General features: G+C 37.4%; 1 protein-coding gene across 1 annotated transcript in view; it reads right to left on the bottom strand.

The window, feature by feature from the left end:
- Positions 1-402: 402 nt before the first annotated feature.
- PLCL1 (phospholipase C-like 1) overlaps positions 403-25,472 on the bottom strand; it is a 264,763-nt gene continuing 239,693 nt past the window's right edge. The window contains exon 6 of the mRNA XM_004674406.2: positions 403-1,978. Within this exon, the coding sequence (XP_004674463.1) occupies positions 1,796-1,978 (183 nt within the window). The 3' untranslated portion in view covers positions 403-1,795. The remainder of the gene's footprint in view (positions 1,979-25,472) is intronic.

A 25,472-nucleotide genomic window follows, 5' to 3' on the forward strand; every position in this document is an offset into this window, starting at 1 on the left:
CAGGTAGAATAAAAGAGAAGAGGCCAACAGGTGAAACCAACCAGATGGCTGAAGTAACAAGACTGGTCTTGTTCCTGTATGGGTCACCTTTTTTTCGTCATCAGAGGCTGGATCCCCGCATCCCTGTATTTCTTCTACCATGCAGATTAAGTATAAAGCAGGGTAAAGAAATTTCTTCAGGCTATTGTAGTACCTTTGGAAACTTACCTTTAAGTGAGTCCATGTACCTCCCCAAGCATCCAGTTTTCAATCTAAAAAGTAATTTCATTATACCTGTCCATGGAAATGCCATATATACCCTTTAAGGTATTTTTTTAAATATAATAACCCATTTACATTATTTTTCCTTTATCAGCTAATTCACAATAAGAGAGAACAATAAATGTTGTTTCATATCTTTACTCTTTCAATAATGTGCAACATGAACATAATAGTGTTAAGAAGTCAGAAATAACTTAACACAGTAGCTATAGAAGATGTTTATATCTGCAAGATTTCAACAATTATCTTCCCTAGATTCCCCCAAATTAGCACATTTGTTAATCAAATTAATTAGAAGCTTTTCAAAATAAAAGCAATGTTTTAAATAAATACACTTTCATAATCATAGAACATTTAGTTCTGTTGGAGGTAACAAACATATTCCACTCAAGTACTTTATGAAAATATTAGGGCAAAAATGATCTGATGCAATTATAAATATACCTAATTAGTTATTTGCTTCTTTTGTGTTCCTGTATGTGTTAAAATTCGATCATAGATATTTTGTAATCAATTCTTAAATCACCATGAAGATGTTATCTGACACACAGAATTTATGTCAGCTCAATATGATGACATGGAATTATTTATAAAATGTCTTTAAATTTACTCTTAGTCAATTTCCATCAAAGACATGACTTCCTAGCTGCCCATGTCTTTTATAGAAAATGAATGCCAGACTCCCATTTTGCATGAGTGAGAGCTTCTTACAAGTCTCAATCTTGAAATTTCACAACTGAATAGTATTTTCACTTCAAAATTCTAATTAGAACAGAACGTTCATAGTACCACATAGGTGAGCTTAAATTCACTTATACTCAGCTTTTCCATGAAATCATATCTATTTAGAAACTACAGAAATTTTTCTAAAAATTGTTTTTGTTTAGTAAATATTTTCAAGCATTCACTAACTAAAGAAATGACTTTGCTGAACTTTTCAGCAATCCTGATCATTTATTTGTCTTTTGCTCACCCTTATTTCTATTGTGTTTCTTAGGAATTTTTCTAATCTATAATTAATCTATCAAAATATCTATGCACTGGTGAATTTGGCTTCCTTCAATGTAAGCTATGGTAAGACCTCTAAATCAAATGACAAAAGCACAGAAGTAAAATTAAACACAGCAACAGGTTATATAAGTGCTCTCTAGAATTTCACGTTAACAAATTTGTCCCCAAATGATAAAATAATAATTTACTAAATGGATACTGCAACACAGAATAGATTTTAACAAGTTCTCTGTTTCTCTCATCACAAATACAAATCTCTCGTCATTTCTCTTTTTCTATTTCTGTCTTTCTCACAAGCACACACACAAACACACACACATCTAAACATGTGCGTACACACAATCAGAATTTTAAACACTGCTACTAAAGATTTTAATTTAGATAAATTAACTATGTTAAAATACTGACATTGTGAAAATATCTGTTTATGTCCAGCTCCCCACAGAGGGTCACTTTTAGTGAATTTCTAAAAAGCCTAAAGAAGGAAAACCCAGAGTCTTTGACAGGAAGAATATGCTCAGGGTCACAGCTTCCCATTCTCCTCACCACTCTCCTTCTCTTCTATGGCTTCTAGGCTGCGCTTGCTCTTGGCCTCGGCACAGCCACTTGCGGTTTTACTCAGTCCACAAGATAAGCATGCCAGTTGGATCTGCTTCATGTTTTCTATAGCTTCATTCTTGGCATTCTTCAGCAGATCTCCTTGGCCCTGCAAAGAGGTAAAAACATACATCAAAGAAGAAAGCTATGGGTCAGTTACAACACTCCAGACCCTCAGTGCCAAAACCCAGAGAGGAAATAGATCCAAACTCAAGAACCAGGTACTTTTCTTGTACTATAGAAGGACTTTGCCCTTTAACTCAAGAACCTCAACTTTCTCAATGATTTGGTGGTTGCCAGCATCCCCTTGAGATTCTTATATTAGGGAACAACCTCAGGGAACCCTCTTCTAAATGCCCTGAGGACAGTCAGCCCTCCCATCACCATAGTCTGAGACTCTATGCTGATTTTTAAAAAGTAAGAAATGTATAACATTCCTTTCAGATGAAGAGCAAAACTGGCAACTTGTTTGGGTTTGTTTTGGAAGTCCAAAGGAGAGTAGCAACAAAAAGATATTTACACCATACCAATATGAGGACAATTAATTTATTGACATAATTATCATGTAGTTAGAAACAGAAGTCTGCATGTAGACCACTTGAATGATGTCAAAGGAACCCTATACTAGTCATCATTGAATTATTAGTTCTGTAAGCAACAAAGACCCTGAGGCCATCATAGAAGGCCAAAAGTGACACATTCAATTTATTCTCTCACTCTATATAGTCTCTATCTATACAGATACTCCCCAATTTTATCCTAACAATAATTTCTAATCTTTCTAATAACAGTCCTTAACTATAATAGGATGATTAAGTTGGGTTTTGCCTACTATTTTTGTTAAATTGAACTTAAACTAGGTTACATCAATCATGGAATGGGATTTTAGAAGTAGACATTAGTTATATTTTCTAGTGTCCTCAAGAAGCTGAGCCTAGTGAGGATAGATGACTGAGCCAAAGTCACAGTTGCCACTGGTGTCAGTGTCCTATTGCACATATCATGTCCAAGTTTAGCTTAAAACTAAACTCTAGAGACTTAGCCCTGTCAGATACAAATTTGATAAAGAAAAATACTCTACACCATTAAAATGTGGGGAGTCAGGCCCTCCTTGGTGGCACAGCGGATTAGGGCGCAGCACTGCAAGCTAGCCGCAGCCACGTCAGGGCAAGTTTGAACCCCGGCCCCTGGAGGTGATCCACAGGGTGCAGCAGACCTCTCCAGTCTCACCCACTGCTCCCCTCAGCAGTGTACTTCGACGATACACCTGGTCTGCTCCCCACTCTATCTCTGGTAAATCCTTTTGCCACCCCTGCACCTCCGGCCTGTACCCCAGCTCTGTATGCACAAATAAAAAATCTTTAAAAAAAAATGTGGGGAGTCAGTTCTTAACACTATTGAACCCCTTCCGGACACTGAAAAACAAAGACATATCCACTTTGAAAAACACAGTTCAGCATTAAGCAGTAGTAGCAGCAGCAGCAGTAACGAAACATGTTAAGTGCCTGTTCTGTCCTGGCATTCTGCTTTATGCTTTACCTGTGTTTGTTCATTGACTCGAATGAGTCCCCTTGGCATAAGCACTTTTCTCATTCTCAACTTATCAGTGAACGAAACTGTGGCCCAGAGTGTCACCTTTCCCAGTCAGACCATGACGATGGGGCCAAGCTGTGGCAAACAAAGCCCTGAGGTTGGCTCCAGTTGATAGTCTCCACTACATTATACAGCATCTCTTAAGACAAGTCGTGTACTCTCCAAAAGCACATTAAAGCCTCCTACTCATCGTTACCCATGCACACAACACTGATAAAAAGAAAATCACTGCCGTTGTGGCAGAGTCCAATAGAACTTAGAGAAGGGCTATAAAGAGCTAGAAGACCCTGTGCACAAGACCATACACGGACAGGGACAAAAGCCTCTGTGTTTAGCTCTGCCAATTTCTCCCGGGGGCACTTGCTCTTTTGTAAAAAATCATGAAAATATTCTTCTAGCTTTTTCACTGTTCTAAAGACTAAATAAAATTGTTGAAGAGCTGTTTGTGAATTTAAGTAATCACAGCTATACTAAGATGATTTGAAAAGCAGTTAATATAGTCTATACCAAGTATACTATATCTTTGTACTGTAAGTATTTTAATATAAATTTTACTAACTTGTTTAAAATGCATCTACAAGATTCCATTTCACAAAGCCATTCCCACTGTTTTTACACTTGGACAGATTCCTTTTAAAAAAAAGATTACATTAATGAAGAGATTCTAGTTTCTAGGATCACTTTTTTAGTGCTCTTTTTCCTTTTAATTTTGAAACCTTGAAGTATTTTAAAAGAGTCACAAAAGCAAAACTGGCATCTACCCTAATTGCAAAAGAACAGTGAAGAATGCAAAATACCAAGCTGGATACTACTAACGTGTAATGTCCTCAAATCTCTTTTCCTATAGCAGGTTATGAAACATATCTAATTAATCAGTCAGGATGTCATCTCATCGGTTCTGAGAGGTGGCATCCCAGCCTAAATGCCAGACTGTGCCTGTTCTGGTAAATAGAAGGCAGTCTCTGTAGAAACAATGGCCAATAGGAAGAAACAGTTTGTGCCAGCACACAAGAACACTACATCATGTCCTTATAACCAGGAGACAACACGTACAGGCAGGAAAAAAAGAAAGACAGAAAAGAAAAATCAAACTATTAACTAACAGAGGAAAAACAAGAAAGACTAAGTTATATGGAATCTACACATTTATGTAAAATGTTGTTCTCTATTTTTTTTGGTGGAGAAACAAATAATTCTTTTGCGACTCAAAAGAATTAAATAGCTGGGCCCTCTTGATTACAGTAACAGAACCACAAAAGATTCATTCCTGGAAAAAGAGTAGAGAGCATGAAGGTTTTTGTTAACAACCCTCACCTGGCATTCCTCCGTAGTGCTGACTTTTCCTCATTTTATACACTGTTAACTCCCCCTGACTAAGTAGCATCTTCCTTCTCTGTCACATTCCCTTAAACTCTCTGACTATTCAGCTTACACCAATTTCCTCCCTCCAGATATCTATGTCCTGTGTACTGTTTCCCACAATATATATTAGGTCTTCATTGTCATTTAAAGGTATTAATGTATAAATGTTTTAACTAGTTATATACTAATATTTAAAGATTATTATTCTAAGAGAGCATTTTAAAGGAAAATTCCCACATTGAACTGAAATCTAGTTAGTGATCTGAGCATAAATCAAAACCACAGAAAGTAAGTTATGTCTATCCAGGTTATGCTATGTCCTTAAAGAAAAGGAATGTAATTCTGTGAAGCCTGTGGTCCTGGGGATCAGGCAAGTCTTCCCTGTGAAAATGACAATTAGACGTCAATTTGAACGTTGAAGAGATGCTTTCATGTCTTTCTTGGCATCTTCCAATCAGTAAAACACACTGTCTTTTGATGCTTGCCTTCAGCCTCACAGATGCAGGTATAGAGTATGGGAGAGGTTTCTGGAATATACTGCTTCCATGCCACAGCACCAAGATTGCTTAGTACATCATATTAATCCTATGTGTTATATACACTTATCATTTTTGTTTGTTTGTTTCCTTGCAACTCACACCTGAAAAAAAGCACTGAAAATGGAAAATACTGACTGAAGTATAGGTGACAGTATCATTTTGTTCAGCTAAAATTTCTTAGTAATTATTTTGAAATTTTATCACACTTGAAGGACAGCTATAGAATTTTCTTAATTTTACTAATAAAAAAATAAATTCAAGAGAGCTACATATATTGTCCAGGTTTACAAGGAAATAAACGTGAAATGATGCTTGCTTTCCATACATTTTTATGTTCACTGTATTATATTTCTTTGCATTTGGGTGCATTACATGATAATGGTACACATGTATTCTAGTAGATTTTAGAAATGTGGAGAAGAAAAAAATAGGCTAAGACCTACATGTTTAAAAATGAAAAAATTCTTTGGTAGCACCTCTTAACTATCCCAGACATAAATGTTATCTTTGTATTGATATTCTGATGTCTGACTGTTGCCTTAAATGTGGGCACAAGTTTGGAAGAATTTAGCCCTTCCAACTTTTTTTTTTTTCTAGCCCTTTTATGTAACTGAGATAAGTAAGCAATGACAGAAGATTTATGAGTGGGAGGAAGTGTAGAAAACATAGTTGGATTTCATTTTTAAGATATCATCATAAATCCTAATAGATCAGATCCAAAAAAGAAGATTATAAGAGAATCAAATTCATCACAAGCACCAAGCAAACATTTTAAGGAATGCTATTAATGTGAAGACTCATCAGCTTGTTCTCAGAGCTCTGGAATATGGATTTTTCCTTGCCCCTAAAAACCTCCCACATCAGATGGCTGCCCAGGAAGGCCCCAGGAAGGCAGCATGCACTTAAGGCTTCTTAAGACAGAACCAGAACTCCAACAATGATAAAGGACTCCATCTCCACATTTCTCTCATAGAATAACATTTGACTTAGAGGCTTTGAATTGTAACCATATTGTTCTACCATATAGTGAACTTTTCATGTGGCCTTCACTGTCAGTCTATCTAGCTCTAAATCCTGGCCCATCACTTAGCTTTCTGACCTTGAGCAAGGTCACTCAATGACCCAGTTTCCTCATCCATAAAATGACTGTAATAACTACCCATCTCTAGACTTAGATGTGAACCCTTTAGAGCAATACCTGCCTTATGTGGCAAATTCTCATGATTGTTAGCTTTATTATTATTATGTAAACAGAAAATTAAAAGGTTTCAGTAAGTGCAACAATGGTTAAAGATGTCTACTGTACTTTACCTTACGTGAGAAACAAAATCCACTATGAGACATAAAAAAGGCAAGTTGGCAAAGGGAAGAAATGAACTATTACTGAGAATAAAATTCAGGATTGATCATCCATTAGTCCTATTAAAGACCTCCTGATGCTTAAATTAAAAAGAGTAACAATTGCATTGACATAGGAACTTCCCTGGGGAAGCCCAGAAGGCTCATCCTCCCACTCCTAAACTTTATTTTTATATTTGTAATATAGAGGTTACAACATTGTTCTGTGTAAAGCACTGAAGCATTGCTCACTTAGAATAAAAAAAAAATTTAAACAGCTGTTTCATTTAATCCAGATGAGAAAGTAAAAATGAACTGAAGTCATGTGTCGCCCAAAGAAATTAATGGCAAACATTATCATTTGTGACAGACCAGTTATAATTTTGAAGATACCATAAGCTAGGTTCCTGCGAGGGTGCTCTGTTTAAGAAGCCATCTGTCTGCTCCAGGCAAATGACTGTGAGCCTAATCCACTTACAGAAAATGTCGACGAAATTGCTTCAACACCAGTGAGCTGAATAATAGAAAACCCCACGCTTAACTTTAAAAATATGATTCAACTGCAGAGAGTTTTATGAATTTCGGTTTGTGTGATGATACTGGTATCCTGAGACTCGTCTAACAGTCTTTTTGACAAAAAGAACCATTCATTAAAACAATCAGCAGTCACTGCCTGTTGATTGCCCTGTTCTCTGTTCTTTCCTTCCCATTATTGAGATCACTACCTCGATGTCAACAGATCTAATGAGAAAGGACAAAAGATTAATATCAACCTTTAACAAGGTGACAAAGGTAATTAATTGCATCTCAAATGAAACATTTGTACTGGATGGTCATCTGTACACAAAAATATACTGTTTAAAATTTCCAATGTCTCAAATTAGCTTCCTTTGGAACAAAATCTGAATTCAGAGCACTACCATGTATCCTAAGTCACACACAAAAGGAGCTTCTATGGGAACTTCTGTTTCGTTTCTATGCTATTTCTATTTCAGAAAGATCATTTAACAGCTTGAAATACAAAGGCTGTAGCGATAGTTACTAATATTAGAAGGATTTTTTTTAATGCATTCTAGTATTTGCTTGGTAAGGTTTCACTTTAAGAAAGTATTGGCTATACTGCCAACACTGTTGACCAGGTGATCTATCCAAAAAACAAGCCTGCACAAAAGCCAGAATAAGCATGTAGATGCAACCACAACGGTCAACAATCAGTGAACTGAGCACAAAAAATGCCTCCAGCTGATTGACCACCTCTGCCTGGCTGAGGATTTCATTAAGTAAATGGTTGTGCATGACATCTGGTTCTGCATTGCTCTACTCCACAGGCACCATTCACTCTGCCTCCTGTGTGTGTGGTCCTACTGCCCAATGGCAGCCCTACTGCATCTGGCCTAGACATGTCCTTTTACCAAGGACATTTATTCTTGATTCTCTGCAAAATCTCAATATTCAAACAGGCTGAAACTGTCCCCTTAGGGAATGCAACATGGTGTTCATGGGGCTGGCCCATCCAGTGGCCCTGTAAGCACCCAATTACCCTGCAGGCCTTCTGGGTCCAGTGTCAGCTGGAGTGACCAAATAGCTATTAGCCAGACATAGCCAAGGGGGCAACTGCTTTACCCTTTCACCCAATGAGTCTTTTTTGTGTAAGTATAATTGATATACAACATTATTTTCGTTTCAAGAATACAACATGAGTCATTTTCTTTGTTAATAAGGCGAAAGCAGCAATCAAATGAAACGTGCTCCATATTAATATTTGAATCAAAGAGCAGCCAACTCAGCTTCCGCCACAATGACTGCTTAGCGAACTGATCGTTAATTAAGTCTTCACTGTTGGGCTCCCAAATCCAAAGAACAGTTAGTTAAACACCTGACTACTATCAGTCCAAGGAAGTGTCAATACCCGTTCTCTCTGGTCTGAGAAGAGCTCAAGTTTCAGATCTCAAACTCAAGCCATCCACAAAACTCAGGTACACATTATTCCTCCAGTGTTTTGTATTTATTTTGAAAATTACCTCAAAGTTACACAGAAGTTGAAACAATTTCCCAATTATTCATATTGTGTTAAGTTGTTTTCATCTATTTACTCCTGTCTATCTGTCCTCTAGTTCACCCTAAATACCTCTGTAGGCATTTGATGAAAATGAGGACATTCTATATAATGACACATATTACATGTTACCACACTTAGGAAATTAGCATTCATTTAGTGATTTTTTTTTCCCCCAACAAGCAGTACAAATTCCCCAGGATATATTTTGTAGTTTAAAAAAAAAAAAAATCCAGAATCCAATGAGGGTTCACACAACAATAGCATCATTAAGAAAAAACAAACACCTAGTTATGTGAAATTGGAGTGACAGAAGAGTGGAACTCTTGCATGGATAACTCAACTCAAGTTCACAGCTGTGTCACTTCCCGGAAAGAGATACATTTTCTGGGTCACTTATGTGTACTCTATAGGAGATACACCATTAAATCATCACATATGGTCGTCACAACATTTCTTCTGAATGTCAAACACCATCATTCTTACCTATTTTTAAATTATATGCATTTTATATATTTATTGTGATAAACATCTGATAAAGATATATTTGGAAAAAAATCACCACACATTCACCCAAACCATTCAACTTTGTGTTGTGCTGACGCCTCCCTAAAATGTTCTTGTCCAGGCATCAGGATCCTTCCCAGAATAGATGACCATGAAAATCAAATTATCAGGAACTAATAGGAGAGAACATTGTTTCAATGCCAACATTTCAGTAGTTGGTATTTCTTCAGCCTACATATGCAGATCATAAAAAAGAAAAAAATTAGAGAACATTATAATATCCGCATGTAGAAAATTCAGCATTTCATTTGACGAGTCTTGTATGACACCGTTGTCTATAGAGTCCTTTGCTAAAGAAATCAGTGGCAGGCAGGAGTGGCCTGCTCTGCTCTATAACAGCCAACCTCGCTGGCCACCACCGAGTAGCCAGCCAGTAACTGGCCAGTGACCTATGAGCTAGCCTGACCCCAGGCAACAAAATGGTAATTTGTCAAACCAATCAGATTAATTTTATCAAAGTAAGCCTAGGAAATCAGAATCTTCTTCAGTGAGTCACCAGCAGAAAGTATAGTACATTCTATACTAGGACACAGAGGAAAGAGACAGGAGAGAGCTGATCCCTCCAAGACCACAGCATCAGGGTGAAAATCCACAAATCTTGGTTCTCAAGAGAGGAAAAGAGTCCCCCAAGTCTGCTTTAACAGCCGTGGCCTTTTAGGCCAAGATCCTTGTTTTCTCTATCGCAGGAGCTGTTTCCCGCATTGGCTCACCTGAAGTTGCCTGTAACTCAGACAGAGAAATGGTTTACTTTAAATGAGAAGTGACAGGCGTGTTATAATATTAATCACACTGCTTGACTGGGTGATAACCAAAGCAAACCAAGCTTTACACTATGCTTTTGTCCCAGATAGAGCTTTCTAAGCTTCTTGTAAAAGAATCAACCAAAAGGAGAGAAAGGACAGGACTTATGAGAAGAATGATTAACAACTTATCAATGTATGGCCTTGGGAACGTCACTAACTCCTGAAAGCTGCAGTTTCCCTTTCTATTAAACAAGAGGACTGGTTGATATTTCTTTGAATTCACCTTATATACTGAAAGTCTGTAATTTATTAAGTAGGACTCAATTTAAAATCACGGTTAAATGTCATCATTTAATTATTTCAAATCAGACACTATGTATGATAAGGAAACAAAGTTCCATGAAAGGGGGAGAGCAGGGCAGGATGGGAATGTGTGGCAGACACCCATCCCTGCCTGCTGGGAGGGGCAGGAGAAGGTGCTGATGTCCGTGAGAGTGGCCAGCTAAGAGCTGAAAGGCAGATGCAGTGTGCAAACATACAGGGGAAGCTCCAGGGTGCAGGTCAAAGACACATTTTTTCAATTGATGTTTTTATATTAATAGGAACCAACTTGCACTAACTTTTCAACTATAAATTTCCATGTCCTGACTAGAATGTTTCATTTGAGTTTTTAGACAAGTCGGAATTGAATATGAAATGAGAAAGTTGCATTGATGTTCTATTTGAAATCAGAATCTATAGTTACACATTTTTTTTTACTGAATTAATATTTTTAAATGAGGTCACATAAAAAAATCTATTCAAAAATTTGATTTAGATGCTAATGTAGTTAGAAACATTTTTCCCCTAACAAATACCTTTTGAAGGTTTATCATATGTCAGGTATTTTCTCAGGGTAGGTAGGGGCCACACCAGGGTTGAAAGGCATATTTTGCTTATTTGTGTGTGTTTAATTTTTGGACAATATATGATTTCTCCCCTTAACAGTTCTCCCACCGGCAAAGCACCCATACTCCATCACTGCATTCCCCGTGCTCTTCCCCACCCCTGCTGCAGGCATATTTATAAAGTGAAGGGCCAGTGCCTGTGACTGCTCAGCACTCTGGCATACCTGAGGGGCTAGAACAAGGCGGGGTGACTGGGCTGGTGTGTGAAGAGGAAGGAGGTCCCAGAGCTCAGAGGGCAGCTAACAATTTTCAGGAGGAGCTATGGAAAACCTCAGCAGGGTTTAAAGAGGTAGAACGACAATGCAGGTTCTCCCTGATGGCGCAATGCGTTATAGTGCAGCATTACTGAAGCAATCCACAGCCACTGAAACATGAGTTTGATCCCCAGTCCGGGAGGTGACTACATGGCGAGGCAGACCTCTCCTGTCTCTCCCGCTGCTCCCTCAGCAGTGTACTTTGTCGATCTGCCTGTTGTGCTTCCCATTCTGCTCTGGTGAGTCCTCTCACCACCCTTGCCCCTCTGGCCAGATCTGTGTTCAAAAAGGTCATCCCAGCATCTTTGCTAAGGAGGACAGTGGAGGTAAAAGAGTAAGGAAAGACTTTTTTCTCTAGCAGAAGTGATAAATGAAGAGAACCAAATCAAGAGGTATGGCAGTGTAAATCTTTTAGAAAGAAATGTAGGACCTGGCTCAACAACAATTGGCAATTGATTAGAGGCTGAGTTTCAGGAAAAAGATTTCGAATGACTCCCAGAATTCTTGCTTGGATAACTCCGAGTTGCTAGCCATTCATTCAACTAGGAACACCAGGGGTGAGCTGAGGGCAGGCAGAAGACATGGATAGAGATGAGAACAGTTTGAGTCATGCTGACCTTGCTGTACCAGGAAAACCAGTGTGAAGTAGGAGGGAGAGGTGGTGAGTGGAGGTCATGTAGGGATAAGGAGAGACATTGGGCCAGAGATACACATTTGGGAGTCGACATAGTAATAAAAACTATTAGCATAAACACTGTGGCCCAGGTAGCAAAGATAGAGAAAGCAGAGAAGGAAGCCTAGGTTCTAACCTAGATGCTAAGACACCAGCATCAAATGGTAACTTGCAAAAACTGAAGTAAGAACCAGAGCTGTAACAGGAAGATGAGGAGAGTGTGGTGTCCCAGAAATCAAAGAAAGCAGAATTCAAGAACAATTAGCCCCATAAAATGTCCCCAAATAATCAAGGAAGGCAAATGCTAAAGTGTCCATAAGGTTTCATGACTAGGTGACTGATGACCTTGGTGAGAAAGACTTAATGCAGTATCAATGGAGAAAACAGATTAAAGTTGGCTGAGGCTGCTGGGGGAGGTCAACCTAGTTAAGAAGTTTGGCAGTGTAGGCGGGGAGAGAGAAATGAAGGAGAGTAGCTGGAGGGGAACTGAAAGATTTATAAAAATGCTTATATATGTGTGTGTGTGTGTGTGTGTGTGTGTGTGTTTTCCTCTCAGCGCTGAACAAGGAATGATTAGAGGAAAACAAAATGTGAAATGGAAAAACTAAAACTCTTGGATTGCTCCTCTCACTTGATTCTCATGGTATCCTAGTGTTTTTTCACCTTCAAAATCCTTCATTTCATGATGTGAGATAATTACTTGGCAATTTAAAATATAAGTCATGTTAGTTTAAACATAAAAATTAATCTACCTGAACTTAAAAATAAAACAAGAGGGATTTCATAGTACCTCCAGAAAATGAAGCATTCTCACACTGTCCACAAGGTGGCTTCCCTGTTTCGAAATTGGGGAGAAGATTTGTCTGTCCACAAAAAGCTTGTGTTCCAATAGTTAGAAACGGCCTTCTAAACCATTTGCTTTATTTCTCTGCTTCCATGGGCATTTGCACCCTAATCATTCTAAGTATGTGAACGTGACACCAAGTAAATTCTGAAAATGTACAAAGTAACCAAAATCTAACCTCCATGTATAAACACTGGAAGGTGAATATTATGGACACATACTTTCTCATGGAAAATCTCTCTCTTGGAAAATTTGAAATAATCATTCCTCTTCAAAGGCAAAAAAGTTCTAGCTACTTTCACAAATTGGTGAAAGAAGGAAAACTGAGTAATTTTATACTGTCAAATAATTTGCTTTATGTAATTAAAAATGAAGTTAAATTATCAATTCCTCTTATTAGTATATGGCAGTGTCTTTCTACTTGCTGTTTGTAAAATCTTAACATACATACCTAATTTAATATTTAAAACTCAGGTTTATGACTCTATTGATATAAGACAAAATTCTTTCTGCTGTTTGGTAAAGGTTACTACAATAATTCACAAGTGAAGACTTCTCATTATTCATTTATGAAGATGCATTATACAGATAGTAGTATAAGCTGAATGGCTATTAGAAAGGCTCACCTCATGGATACCTCCTTTTGCTTCTCTCTCATCCTGTCATGCCTGAAACACCCACTAACTACAAATGTTAAGAAGGGAAAAGGTGAGCTAACAATCATCAGTGTGCAAAGGGACTAAGATATATATGTGTGTTGATACACGCACACACTCATGCACACATGCACCATAGGAACTAACACCAGATCCTTCGCTGCCAGTCATCTCAATTTGCTAAAAGTGCAGAATGAATGTTAACACCTCAGAGTCAGAACCAAATGGAAATAAGAAAAGCACCCCTAGGAGAGGCTCTTTGCACATGGCCCCTTGGGAAGGGCAATTAAAGGATTGCCCTTGGCCAGGGCTGAAGACCGCTAACATTTTTCCATTTTCAGTTATTTTGTGAGAAACTTGAGGGGGAAAAAAATCCAAAAGATTAGCCACTGAACAATAATCACCTTCAAAGGCAAAAAATAACCTCAGGGCATTTGGAGTACAGAAGGATAGCTACGCTATCTCCCTTATTGGAGATAAGAGGAAACTGAACCATGAAGCATGAAAAGACATCAGTAAGGAAAATGACTGACCTAACAAAATGGAGCAACCTCATTAGAGGCAGGTTAGAGGAACCACATACACCTAGACAGGATCTTAAAGCTTTATAACCCCAGAGACTTGAGACATTCTAGTCCTCTAAAGAAAATATTTATCAAAATTGGTTTATTTCATATGGCCAAGATGCTGTGCTGCTTAAGTAAAAATTTATGTAATGTAAATTAAGAACACACACTGGAGCAACCTAACCATCTATCAGCAAGATCCCATGGGCCACTCTTGCTTATTCTTTAACTTTCCATTTTTACGGGTGTGAACTGACAGCCTGACACCTGTCAGGGGATGTTCCCGTGCTACAGAGAAATCAATAAATCCTGGCAGCCGCCGGCGGCTCCCTTCAAAGGGTGACCTTTAGGGGTGGCAGCAAAACCATATCCCCCACCATGACATATTATTTTTTAATTCTTAGCTTCAGGTTGCATTTTTTAACTATCTTCTACTAATGTCAAATTAAAGGATATTAAACCATCACAACAAATTTTCTTCTCTACCCACATACTAGTTTCTACTTTTTTCCCTCTTGTACTGGTAAAGTCGATACGGCTGCACTAAGGTTGAGATCAGTCTTCTCAGTTTTAAAGTCCAAATACTGCTATGTTATTTAAAAATAACAACCTCCAACACCCCTCATATCTATAAACTACAGGATGTTTACTTTTTATCTTCAAGTTTTTTTAAATAAAAGGGAAAAATGTAAAAATCCCCTAATTACTTTGGACAAATTGCTCATAAGCACAAAAACGAACACTCATAGAATGCAAACCCCCAATATCCACACTACTAAGAGAAAAGGAAATGTGTCTCTAGTTTAAAATGAAGACATCCCTCCCTCTTCATTTTGAAGTCCAGACTAAGATAAGATTTGCATTATGTTCTACAGCCAAAAGTGGACTGTTTTAATAGACATATTTATCTTCTATTCTCTAAGCAGTTAACAGTTAAAGTTTCTCTCCTTTTACTTTGTAATTCTGCCACAACTTTGTAGACCAGCCAGTGCTTGCCAACCAAACCATCTGCAATGAGGGAAATATTCTCTATCTCTGTGGCCCAACAAGGTAGTCACTAGCCATATGTGGCTATTGAGCACTTAAAACATGACTAGCGCCTCTGAGAAGCTGGATATATGATTTTGTTTATTTTTTCATTGCTTTGACCTGAATGAACACCTATGACTAGTCACTTTTGCATTAGACAGCACAGGCTAAAAGATGGAGCCCACCTTTAGCAATATAGTTACAATGATTTTTTACCTTCTCCAGCCTCTTTCCTAATGTTAGCCACAGTGCAATTAAATAGCTAATTATGGTTTGCATAATTAGCTTTTGAACATCTACATCTCCCAAGAAAATACACACTCCTTGAATTTAGACACTGCCTGTCACAGGCTGTCTCTCCATCAGCAAAGAATCATGTCTGAAGCAGAACTCCAAAGAAATGTCAAGTGAAAGAATAAATTGGGTGCCACTAAGTACATGTTTGCCTCAGCCTAGAATTTCCCAGAATAACTGCCTTCTATCCAGCAAAATCTCATTTTCTGACTTTTTTATTTTGTCAAGGAATAATCAGCTCACCCCAAAACTAGCTTATCTTTTTATAACTAGAACTTTGTCCTTTACCTGTTACTCAGGTCCCTAAAAATGAATTTTCTGAGAAAGTAACTCAAGAACTGACTGTGATGCTAACAGCAATTTCAAGCTCAGGTGTATTAACAACAGGTATTTCAAGCTCAGGTGTATTGACAACAGGTATTTCTGGGGAAAGTGGAAGTCAATGGAGCATAATGGATATGTTTAGGAGAGGTGAGCCAGTAGAATGCTAACAAACCACCAAAAATGTTCTCCTGGCTGCCCACATGGAGTGCAAGTCGCATAACCATGGATACACCCATCCCACAGAGATGCAGTCCAATTAAATTTTTGGCCAATGTTCAACAGAAAAAAAAAATTTCCTAATGGGTTATATAGTCAAAGACTCTGTAAGCTTTAACTTTCAATTCTTCTCTTTCTGGGTCACTGCTAAGTACTAAATTGTCTGTGTCTCTCCAAAATTCAGTTGGTGAAGCCTTGATCTCCAATGTGATGGTATTTGGAAGTGAGGTCTTTAAAAGGCAATTAGGTTTGGATGAGGTCTTGAATGTGGGACCCCCACTAAGGGAGAGCCCCTCTTGAGAGACACAGGACTGAGTTCATGTTCTCTCCATCATATGAGGAAACCAGTTCTTTAATACTCGGATCTTAGAGTTTCCAGCTTTTAGAACTATGAGATAATGCTTGTTGGTTAAACCAATCTATAGTATTCTAAAGTGATCAAGCCACTCCTGTATTCGTTTGCTAGGGCTACCATTGTAAGATACCACAGGTTGAGTGGATTAAACTAAAAAAAAAAAAAATTTATTTTCTCACAATTCTGGAAATTAGAAATCTGTTAGCAAATCTGTATCAATCAGTATGGTTAATTTCTTTGAAACCTCCCTTTGGCTTATAGGTGGCTGTCTTTTTCTTGTCTTCTCATATGGTATTCCCCTTCTACGTGTCTATGTTTAATCTCTTTTTCTTAGAGGGACACCAGTCTTAAATGGTTTTGAATCTACTTTAATGACCTCATTTTAACTTAATTACCCCATGAAATCCTATCTTCAAGCAGTACCATATTCTCAGATGTTGGGACTAGTACTTCAACATATGAATTTGGGGAATGGGGGTAATCCAGCCCATAACAGTCACATCTCCCCCAATGTGCCAAACTTTGTCTCAAGTTAATTTATTACCTGTATACAGCCATACTGGAAACCTCTGTGTTAGCACTGTTTGCCTACTGTACTATGAATAATCCTTCCCTGCCCATATAAAGACACCTTTACATTAATATATTAGTTAACTTTAGGATTTTAATTACTGTTATAAAGTATGGCTTTGCCATTGTCACTGTGCTTTTTCATACACTATGTAGACTTAATGGTTTAAGCACTGAAAACACTGTCTAGCATAAAATAAGTATTTTATAATTGTTACCTGTTACTTTTTTGCTGCTGCTAAAGTGCATTTTTCACTAAAAATATTTGAAAAAGAATCAAGTTAATCAAATTCCATCAGTCAAAAACTTTATTCCAATTTTAAAGCAAATATTTTTATTTTCCCTAAGCTTTTCCATTTCTTTCTGGTATTGAAGTTTCATTTTCAATAGTTCTCTGTTATTGGCTAAAACTAATGATGATCTCAAGATGAGAGAATTTTTTCAAATGTGTCACTACAACCAAAGGGAGCAATTGTAGCTACCTGTTTGGGAAATAAGTGAATTCTAGATGGAAAGCAAATTTTCCAAGTATTGTCAAATATTTATAGCACTAGGTATGCAGTGAACTTTTGACAAATATTTAAAGAATGACAGTGATGAAAATGGTAATAAAATGATTTACAAAGGGAGGATGAACTCAAGGATAAAAGTTATACAGAGTTTTTCAAATGATATAAAAAATCTACAGTTTAGTCACTTAAATTGCTGATTTCTGAAACCTGCTAGGAAAAGACAAGAAACCCAACAAAAATTAATGAATCTTTTTTGAGTCTTCTTGCAAACAACTAAAGTCAGTAGTAACTAAAGTTTTATTGCACTATAACAAGTTTTAATATTATTTCTGCATTTATATTTATATTAAAATAATTTAAATTAAGCAAATAAATTTTGAGCATATACCATGTGTTGTTTCATCTGCAATAATAAAACGATGAACATGACATCAGACTTGTAAATAAACTCCCCACAAATAGAACCGAATGTGTAGCAGTCTTCGTGTACATGTGCACACAGTGCACGAACTGAGAAAAATGGCTGCAAAGTGCACGTGGAAACCTATTTAACTCTAGAAATAAGGTTAAGCACAGTTGCTAGTTACCTGACAAGACAAAAAAAATGGGTATCTAGAGGGTCATAAAATTGAAAGTGGTCACTGAGCCTTCTGAGAGAAAAAGCTAAAAACAAATTACCAGTTTAGTGCACATGAGTGCTTGACTGCATTCTGTGAAGTAAAAATGAGCCTGGGTAAAAGGAGGCCAGGGAAAATGAAATTCCTCAGAAGAAGGAAGGAAAAGGACAAAATGTCAACCCCATGAGAAAATGGGGCTGCCAAGAATGGCAGAAATGCCCGCATTCCCAAGTGGCACACAAGCATCCAGTGGACACTGGATACCATGACTATAGATGTGAAAAACAGATCAAGGTTTGCTCTGGTCCTGCTGCTTACTGGTTAGTTTAGTTTGCATATTTACTTGGCTTCTGTAATCCTGCCTGCTCTGCTTAAGCAACATCCCCACCCTGCAGGAGAGACACCTTGGTGAGAAAAAAACATGGGAACAAATTATTATAATGTAGTGAAATAAAGCACTGAAGTTATACATATTTCTAGCAAAGGAATAAAAAGAGATTATCTAATTTCGAGAACTAGGGAGAAGGGAAGTAGAATAAATGGGTGCAGGGACATTGGGAAACTGGGGCATAAGGCTGAAAGGTGACTGGAGAGAGACAGAGCATTATGGTTGGCAGGAACCGTATGTGTGAAGGCATAGAATCCTGGAACTGCCTTGTATGTTGCAGGATCCAGAGAACATGGGAGAGTGGGAGCATGAAACAGAAAGGTGCAGAGCTGCACAAACTATCCCCCAACCCCCATCATCAGCACAGAGAACCTTCTGTCCGGTCCAAGAACTTGGAATTATTTCTCCTAGTTGACAGGCAATAGCAAAATGTTTATCTCACTCAATTATGCTTGGATCATTGAAGAGGCTGTTGGTTTATTTTTTTTTAATCTTAAATTAATTGAAAGCACCTTTGCTTTGCATATTAAATATTTTAACTAAACGTTCTCTCACAAGAAAGTTGCACGAGACTGGAAAAAAAGGGTAAGAGATTTTCCCAATGGCTGTTTCTGTCATCTGGAATTACAAACGGAATCAACCAAATTTGTTTGCCAAAACCAATCAGAGTTAAGGTCTAGATAAACTACAAGTGAAATTTTCTTCATCTACAGAATAGCCGATATTGTACTTCTCCACTGTGCATTAATATACAAGTACATGAGAGGTCCACAAGAACACACACCAATGCACACAGAACTTTGAAATTACTGAAGACTTCTAAACCTTAATAGGGAAAATCACTTTAACAGAAAAAAATAGACACTCCCCAAAACTTCATGGGAAACAGAAAATCAGACTTAGGAAAAAGTTCAAACTGACATAGGGTGCTGTATGACAGGTCCAAAGGGTACCATTCATTTACATTCAAAGGGAGCTGTGCCCCCTAGAGTTAGGGATCCTGTTGTTAAAATGTGTAATACTGTGATTTATAAGCAACTTATATTTAGTCATTCCGATGACCAAAATATATTTCTCTTAGATATAATCTTCATTCACAGTACCTGACTCATGGTTTTCAAGACCCTTGGAATTTCCTATGTGTTGAGAGTGAGAAAGTTTCTTGTTATGTGAATGAAGCGACATTTGGAAGCACCAAGGGATGCTGCCAGGAGAAACCAGAGATGTGATTAGAGGGTTGGAACTTCCAGTCCCATCCTTGGACCTCAGCGGAGGAGAGGAAGTCTGGAGATTGAATTCAATTACTAACGGTCAATGATTTAATCAGTTGTGTCTATGTAATGAGCCTCCGGAAAATATCCAAGAGGACAGAGATCAGAAAACTTCCAGGTGTGAGGAACAGGTGGAGCTGTAGAGAGGCTGGCACACCTGGAGAAGACAAGACGCGTGCACCTTTCCCTTATCCCTTGTGCTGTGCTTTTCTGCCATCTGGCTGCTCCTCATTTCCATCTTTTTGCAAATAAAGCAGTGATTGAGTGAGTAAATGTGGTTCCTGAATTCTGTGAGAAGAGAAGCATGGGAATCTCTGATTTATAGTCCGTGGGCAGAAGCACAGAAACAGGCTGGGCTTGTGACTGGTGCCTGAAGAGGACAGGGGCCGTGGGGACAGAGTCTGTTACCTGTGGAATCTGACCCTCTGTAGGTGGTATAGGTGAAACTGAGCAGAACTGGATATGCTGCTGGTGTCTGAGAATTGCTTGTTGGTAAGCGGAAGCCTCGATATACACTCGTGTCTGAAAGTGGGTTCAGAGACACTAATTTAATTGCATTTAAAAAATGAAACTGCCCCAGCGTCCAGGAAGATATTTTTTGATGTGCTGATGCTTAACTACAATGAAATTCATAAAGCCCCATGTAATCAATTATCTAGGCCAGCTGTAGTTCAGGGTCTCCTGTGAAAATGCTTCCTGGGTATCCTTGACAAAGGTTTCAAAGGAAATGTCCTTTCCAGGAGCAGTTATTAAAAGAATAAGGACAGTCATAGTCACTTCACTATTTGCTTCCTTTCTACCTCACTAAAGAAGAAGTTCTAGAACAAAATTATGCTTTCTCAGACAAACCCAATAATCTGTAAAATGGTGATTATTGAGAGGATGGCAGAAATTATTCCGTCCGAATCATAGAGCTTTAATTTAGTAGCTGAGTAACTATTTTCCAGTATTCAGTAATGCAATTTCACTCTGGCAGTATCTGTAATTATTATACTATTACATACTTACGTATTTTCACAAGAACAACTGAGAATAATTTTAGATAAAAATAAGTTTGGAGGAAGACATTATTTCTTAAATGTTATTACCATAATGTCTACATGTATTATTTAGAGCTAATAATGAGTAGAGTTAATAAATGGATTGTTGAATATAAGAACCAGAGGACTATGTTATAACACACATACATAAGCACATGCTATATATACATGTAATTGTTCCTTTCAATGGCATTCTTCCTCTCCCAGGCAAAAATATATTATAGATAAAAAAGAACAGGAAGGAAATTGCTGACTTTTTCCCCTCTCTCGTTTCAGCTTATATAAAAAGACTAAGGACTGACCCAGAGGATACATAATACACATTGTTAATAATTTTTAGTCTCATTTATCCAGATTTAATATTAGGACATAGCTACCATTAAAACACACGCTTCATACACAAACATTAACATCTCAGTTTCATTTTTAACAGTCTGAGGTATCAGCTTCTTGTTGATATCAAGTCGACAATAAACAAAAGAGCCTGTTTCCTGCAACATGTCTAACAAGTGTAAAGAACCATCTGGAAGGAAGGGAATGAGGAAGTGGTATGCAACCACCCACTATTTCAACAGCAAATAAACTGTCCATAGCTTCTGAATGTCTACATGAGTGTTCTATTTGATATTCAAAATGTAATCAACCCTACAGTCTAGAGGAACACATGGTGGATTCATTAATGTACCATCAGAGGACATGAGTGACCCCTCTTCATTATTGGTTCAAAAAAATTGAAACTACATCTGGAAAAATAAAAAAAATTAGTGCAATGAGACAAACACACATTTCTGACCCAAGGCAAGCAGGGTTAGCCGCTGAAATTTGGGCATATTTTTAGGGTATCTAGTATATTGTAAATGTATCTGAGAACTACATCTATCTTATAGCCCATGCTTAAGAAAAAAAGTTCAATTTTCTGAAATTAGACTTGTTAGTAACTGATCAGAAACCACTTTTTGGCTCATGAGATTAATACTTCTTAAGCAAAAGAATCCACAAACTGATTTTACCCTAGTTATTCATAATGTCAGCTGCTGAATAACAGACAATTGAGAGATGCAGAATATTCTCATTGATTAAGATACCTCTGAGAGATTTCGGTTGCAATCTTTTTATTCTGGAGTACACTGTAAAGCAATTTAAGAACTTCCCATCTTGAGCCCATTGACTCAAAAGTCCATTGAGAATAGTATCTTTTAAATAAACACTCAGAGTTTGGCTATTTTTAGAACACATAACTTTGTCCTGGCAGATTTACAAACTAAATCATGAGGTCTTGGTCTACTTTGCTGCATTTATTGAAGGAGTGCAGAAACCTATATTCTTGCCTCTGAAAGCAAGCAATTTGTACCTAATGCTTTGATAAACTTTCCATAAAAATCTCATCTATTAATACAAAAGCTTAAGACTCAATTTAAGTTATAGTTCTGTGGTAGGGAGTCTTTTACTCCTGTAAATTGTCTTCTTTCAAGACATTAATATTTTTATAAGGATAATAATGAACCTTTCTTGTCTTATTCAAATAGTTTCCTCAACAGTTTTGTAGACCTTTATATGAATTTCAACTTATTTTTTAAAATGCAACAAAATTTCTTCTTCAAACAGCCATAGTTAATCTCATAAATTCATGAATTTCTCCTTGAAAGGAAAATTTGGTTCCTGCTTATTCTTGCTTTGGTATCTTTACTTTATAAATGTTTAATGTATTATTAACATAAGAGGACTGTTTAACAATGCAAACTTTTTAAAAATTGGGAAATAAGGTGAAAAAGTGTTTTCCTTACTAGTCTGTTTCTAAGAATATGTCATTTCTTACATGACCTGTATTTGGCACTCTGGATCTACTTGAAGTAAACTGAATTAAATTTGAATTAAATTAGGTGATACCTACATCTGGATTGAAGAGAGTTCTCTTGCTACTCATTATGATCTTTTCAATATGGCTTTAAAGGAATAATATATAATTTCATTGTTCTTAATCTAAATCATCCTATATATATATATATATATATATGCATTTACATATCTATAGATTTGTACATGTAAACATAAATATACCACATAAATACATATAACACATAACACATATACACAAAACATGATATGTGTGCGTCAATGTTTGTCCATATATTGCAAATGCTAAATTTTACCTGATCCTTGTGCTCCTGGAAAAAAAAGATCTATTAAGAAATCCCCCTACTTTGAGTTCCAGGAAGTGGCATCCTGAAAAGAACCACCATACTCCTGGTAACTTAGGTGAGACTCATGAATGGGACCTCCGTGGGTGGCACAAGGAGTTGAGTCTCAGTACTGTGAAGCGATTCACAGCCACTGGAGCACAAGTTTGAACCCCATCTTGGGGAGCTGACCCACATGGCTCAGCGGACCGCTCCTGTCTCACCCACTGCTCCCCTGAGCAATGTCTTTCAGTAGATCGGCCCTTTTTGCTCCCCACTCTGTCTCTGGTGAATCCTCTCACTTGCCACCCCCCACACCTCTGACCTGTTTGGCCTATACCCCAGTTCTTGTATGCATAAATAAATAAATCTTTAAGGAAAAAAAAGATTCGTGGATGCCTTTTGTTTGCCTACATGAAGGCCAGCCACAAATTCCTTTCAGAAATCATTAGCTGAATTGTTGGCACCCATTAGCCAATCTGGACAAAAATCTGCTTTCATGCCTGGGCCAAACTTTAGTTGAGTTTCTCTCCTTTCTTCGGTATCTTGACAAGTCTACGCCTCCACCCATTCTTGAGCCAGTATACAGTCCCTTCTTAAAGTTCTCTCAGGATCACATGCCAAGACACTACTCTCCATATCCAGTGGTTTCTAAACCTGGTTGCCCCTTCCAGAAAAAGAGCAAGCCTTTTCTCTGACCTTGGAAAAGCGTACAGATTTTATGGTGGAACCATTGTCCCTATTCATCACAATATCCCTCTTTCTCAGGTGGCTATGATCCTTTCAAATAAAATCTGTCTTTGCTTAAACATCAATTTGTTTTTACTTGACAATGTACAAACCAAACATACATGTACACCAAGAGAAGTGTGCCCATTTTGTTCTGATTTAGATTAAGAATAATCTAAATTAGATTATTAGATAGATATATCCCAATTTCTCCCTTGAGTAACAAGGAACAAAAAAAAAGTTTATTTCTGGAAAATCTAAGAGGGCTATAAGAAATCAGAATGTAACCTTTTTTTTTATCAACATTCTCCTTCCACTTAAATCACTGTAGAAAAAAAATGAATACAGAATTTAAGCATCAAACTTCAATTACTTTAGCAATAGCTTGCCTTAGACTAAGACTAAAACAACAAATTTTCTCATAAGGAAGTATTCCTGAAAGAAAAGTCTGACCTTCCGAGACCTCACAAGTTGAAGTCAAATCCTCTCATCTATGATGTATGTATTCATTAGGATTCTGCCACTTTTGAATTATTCAGAATCATTATAAAACACACACACACACAAATAAAGTACCTTCAGGAGACACTAAATTTAGTTCTACTGGAGATAAAGTAAAGTGATCTGTGCTTCCATAATCATGCCAACAGCCTGGCTTTTTTCTCCACTAAACTCCTGTATGGCACAGCAGGGATGCAAGCACCCGAAACAGAAATCTGGACACATGCAGTCAGCCTGCTAACTGCTCAGAAACATGAACAATCCACCTGAAGTGTCCTATATTGTAGGACAAGCGCTGTATGAAATAATGTTTATATTTGTGTCTCTTGTTTTTATATACATATTTATATTATTATATTTTTATACATATATTTATACTTATATTTATACATAATTATACCATTTTAAAAAAAGATTTTATCCTTTTTTCCTAACTTCAATATACCTAGTATTCTCTATTAAATAATTCTCTCTGCATCTTTTTAGCTTTAAATTGCAGAAATCCCTCAAAAATCAACCCTATAACATCCTCCTTCACAACTACAAGCTGTCCGATGAAAGTTATGGATGCACAAGAACATAAACATGTCGCTGCATATTATCTTTTAGAAGATAGGGAATTAAATTCACTTATAATGAACAACATGTCTCATGACCAGATTTTGTACAATAACAAATTAGCTATGATGTTAATGAGTAGTAATTAAATGAGCAAGGAAGGCATTTTAGAACTCCCCAGACCAAATGGAAGAGGGCCGGCACATCTTTATTTTGATTTGTTTTCATTTCACCATTATTGTCAGATTGTTTTGGTAACCACACTCAAGTATCAAATACAAAACAGGGTTTTGGAACACATGAAAGGCTAAAGCTATTTGCTCTCTGCTGAATGGGTAATTCTTCAGGGAAAACTCCTGACCTTTCCTATTAAGTCAAATCCCATCACATTTTCATAAGGCCATGCAAGAGCCCTTTCACAGCACTCATCACAGTGACAAATTTCACACACGGTTTATGATTAATTGGCTGCCTCCCACACTAACTCAGCTCCATGAGACCAAGGGTCTATGTGTTCATTCCCCTCGACGCTCCTAGCAGTCAGCAGGGGCTTTTCGATATTTCTTGAACAGGTGAATGAAGTTTCACACACACATACAAACTTAATGTTTGTTCATTTATAGATTAGAAGACTTTTTCAAGTTCCCACTTTCCTGTTTGTAAATGTTGAGTGGAAATAAGTTAAATCCATTTTTTGAAATGGGAGACAAAATTTTCTATTCCTTAATAATAAGACAAATAATAACAGGTTAAAAAAATATAGCTAGGGCCCTCCCTGGTGGCACAGCAGGTTAAAGCACAGCACTGAGAATCTAAAGCCGCTTCCGCATGAGTTCGATTCCCGCCTGCCCCGGAGGTGACCATATGGCGTGGCAGACCTCTCC

This window comes from Condylura cristata, unplaced genomic scaffold (genome assembly GCF_000260355.1).
Source record: "Condylura cristata isolate star-nosed mole 26May11 unplaced genomic scaffold, ConCri1.0 scaffold00002, whole genome shotgun sequence".
Classification (NCBI taxonomy): Eukaryota; Metazoa; Chordata; class Mammalia; order Eulipotyphla; family Talpidae; genus Condylura; species Condylura cristata.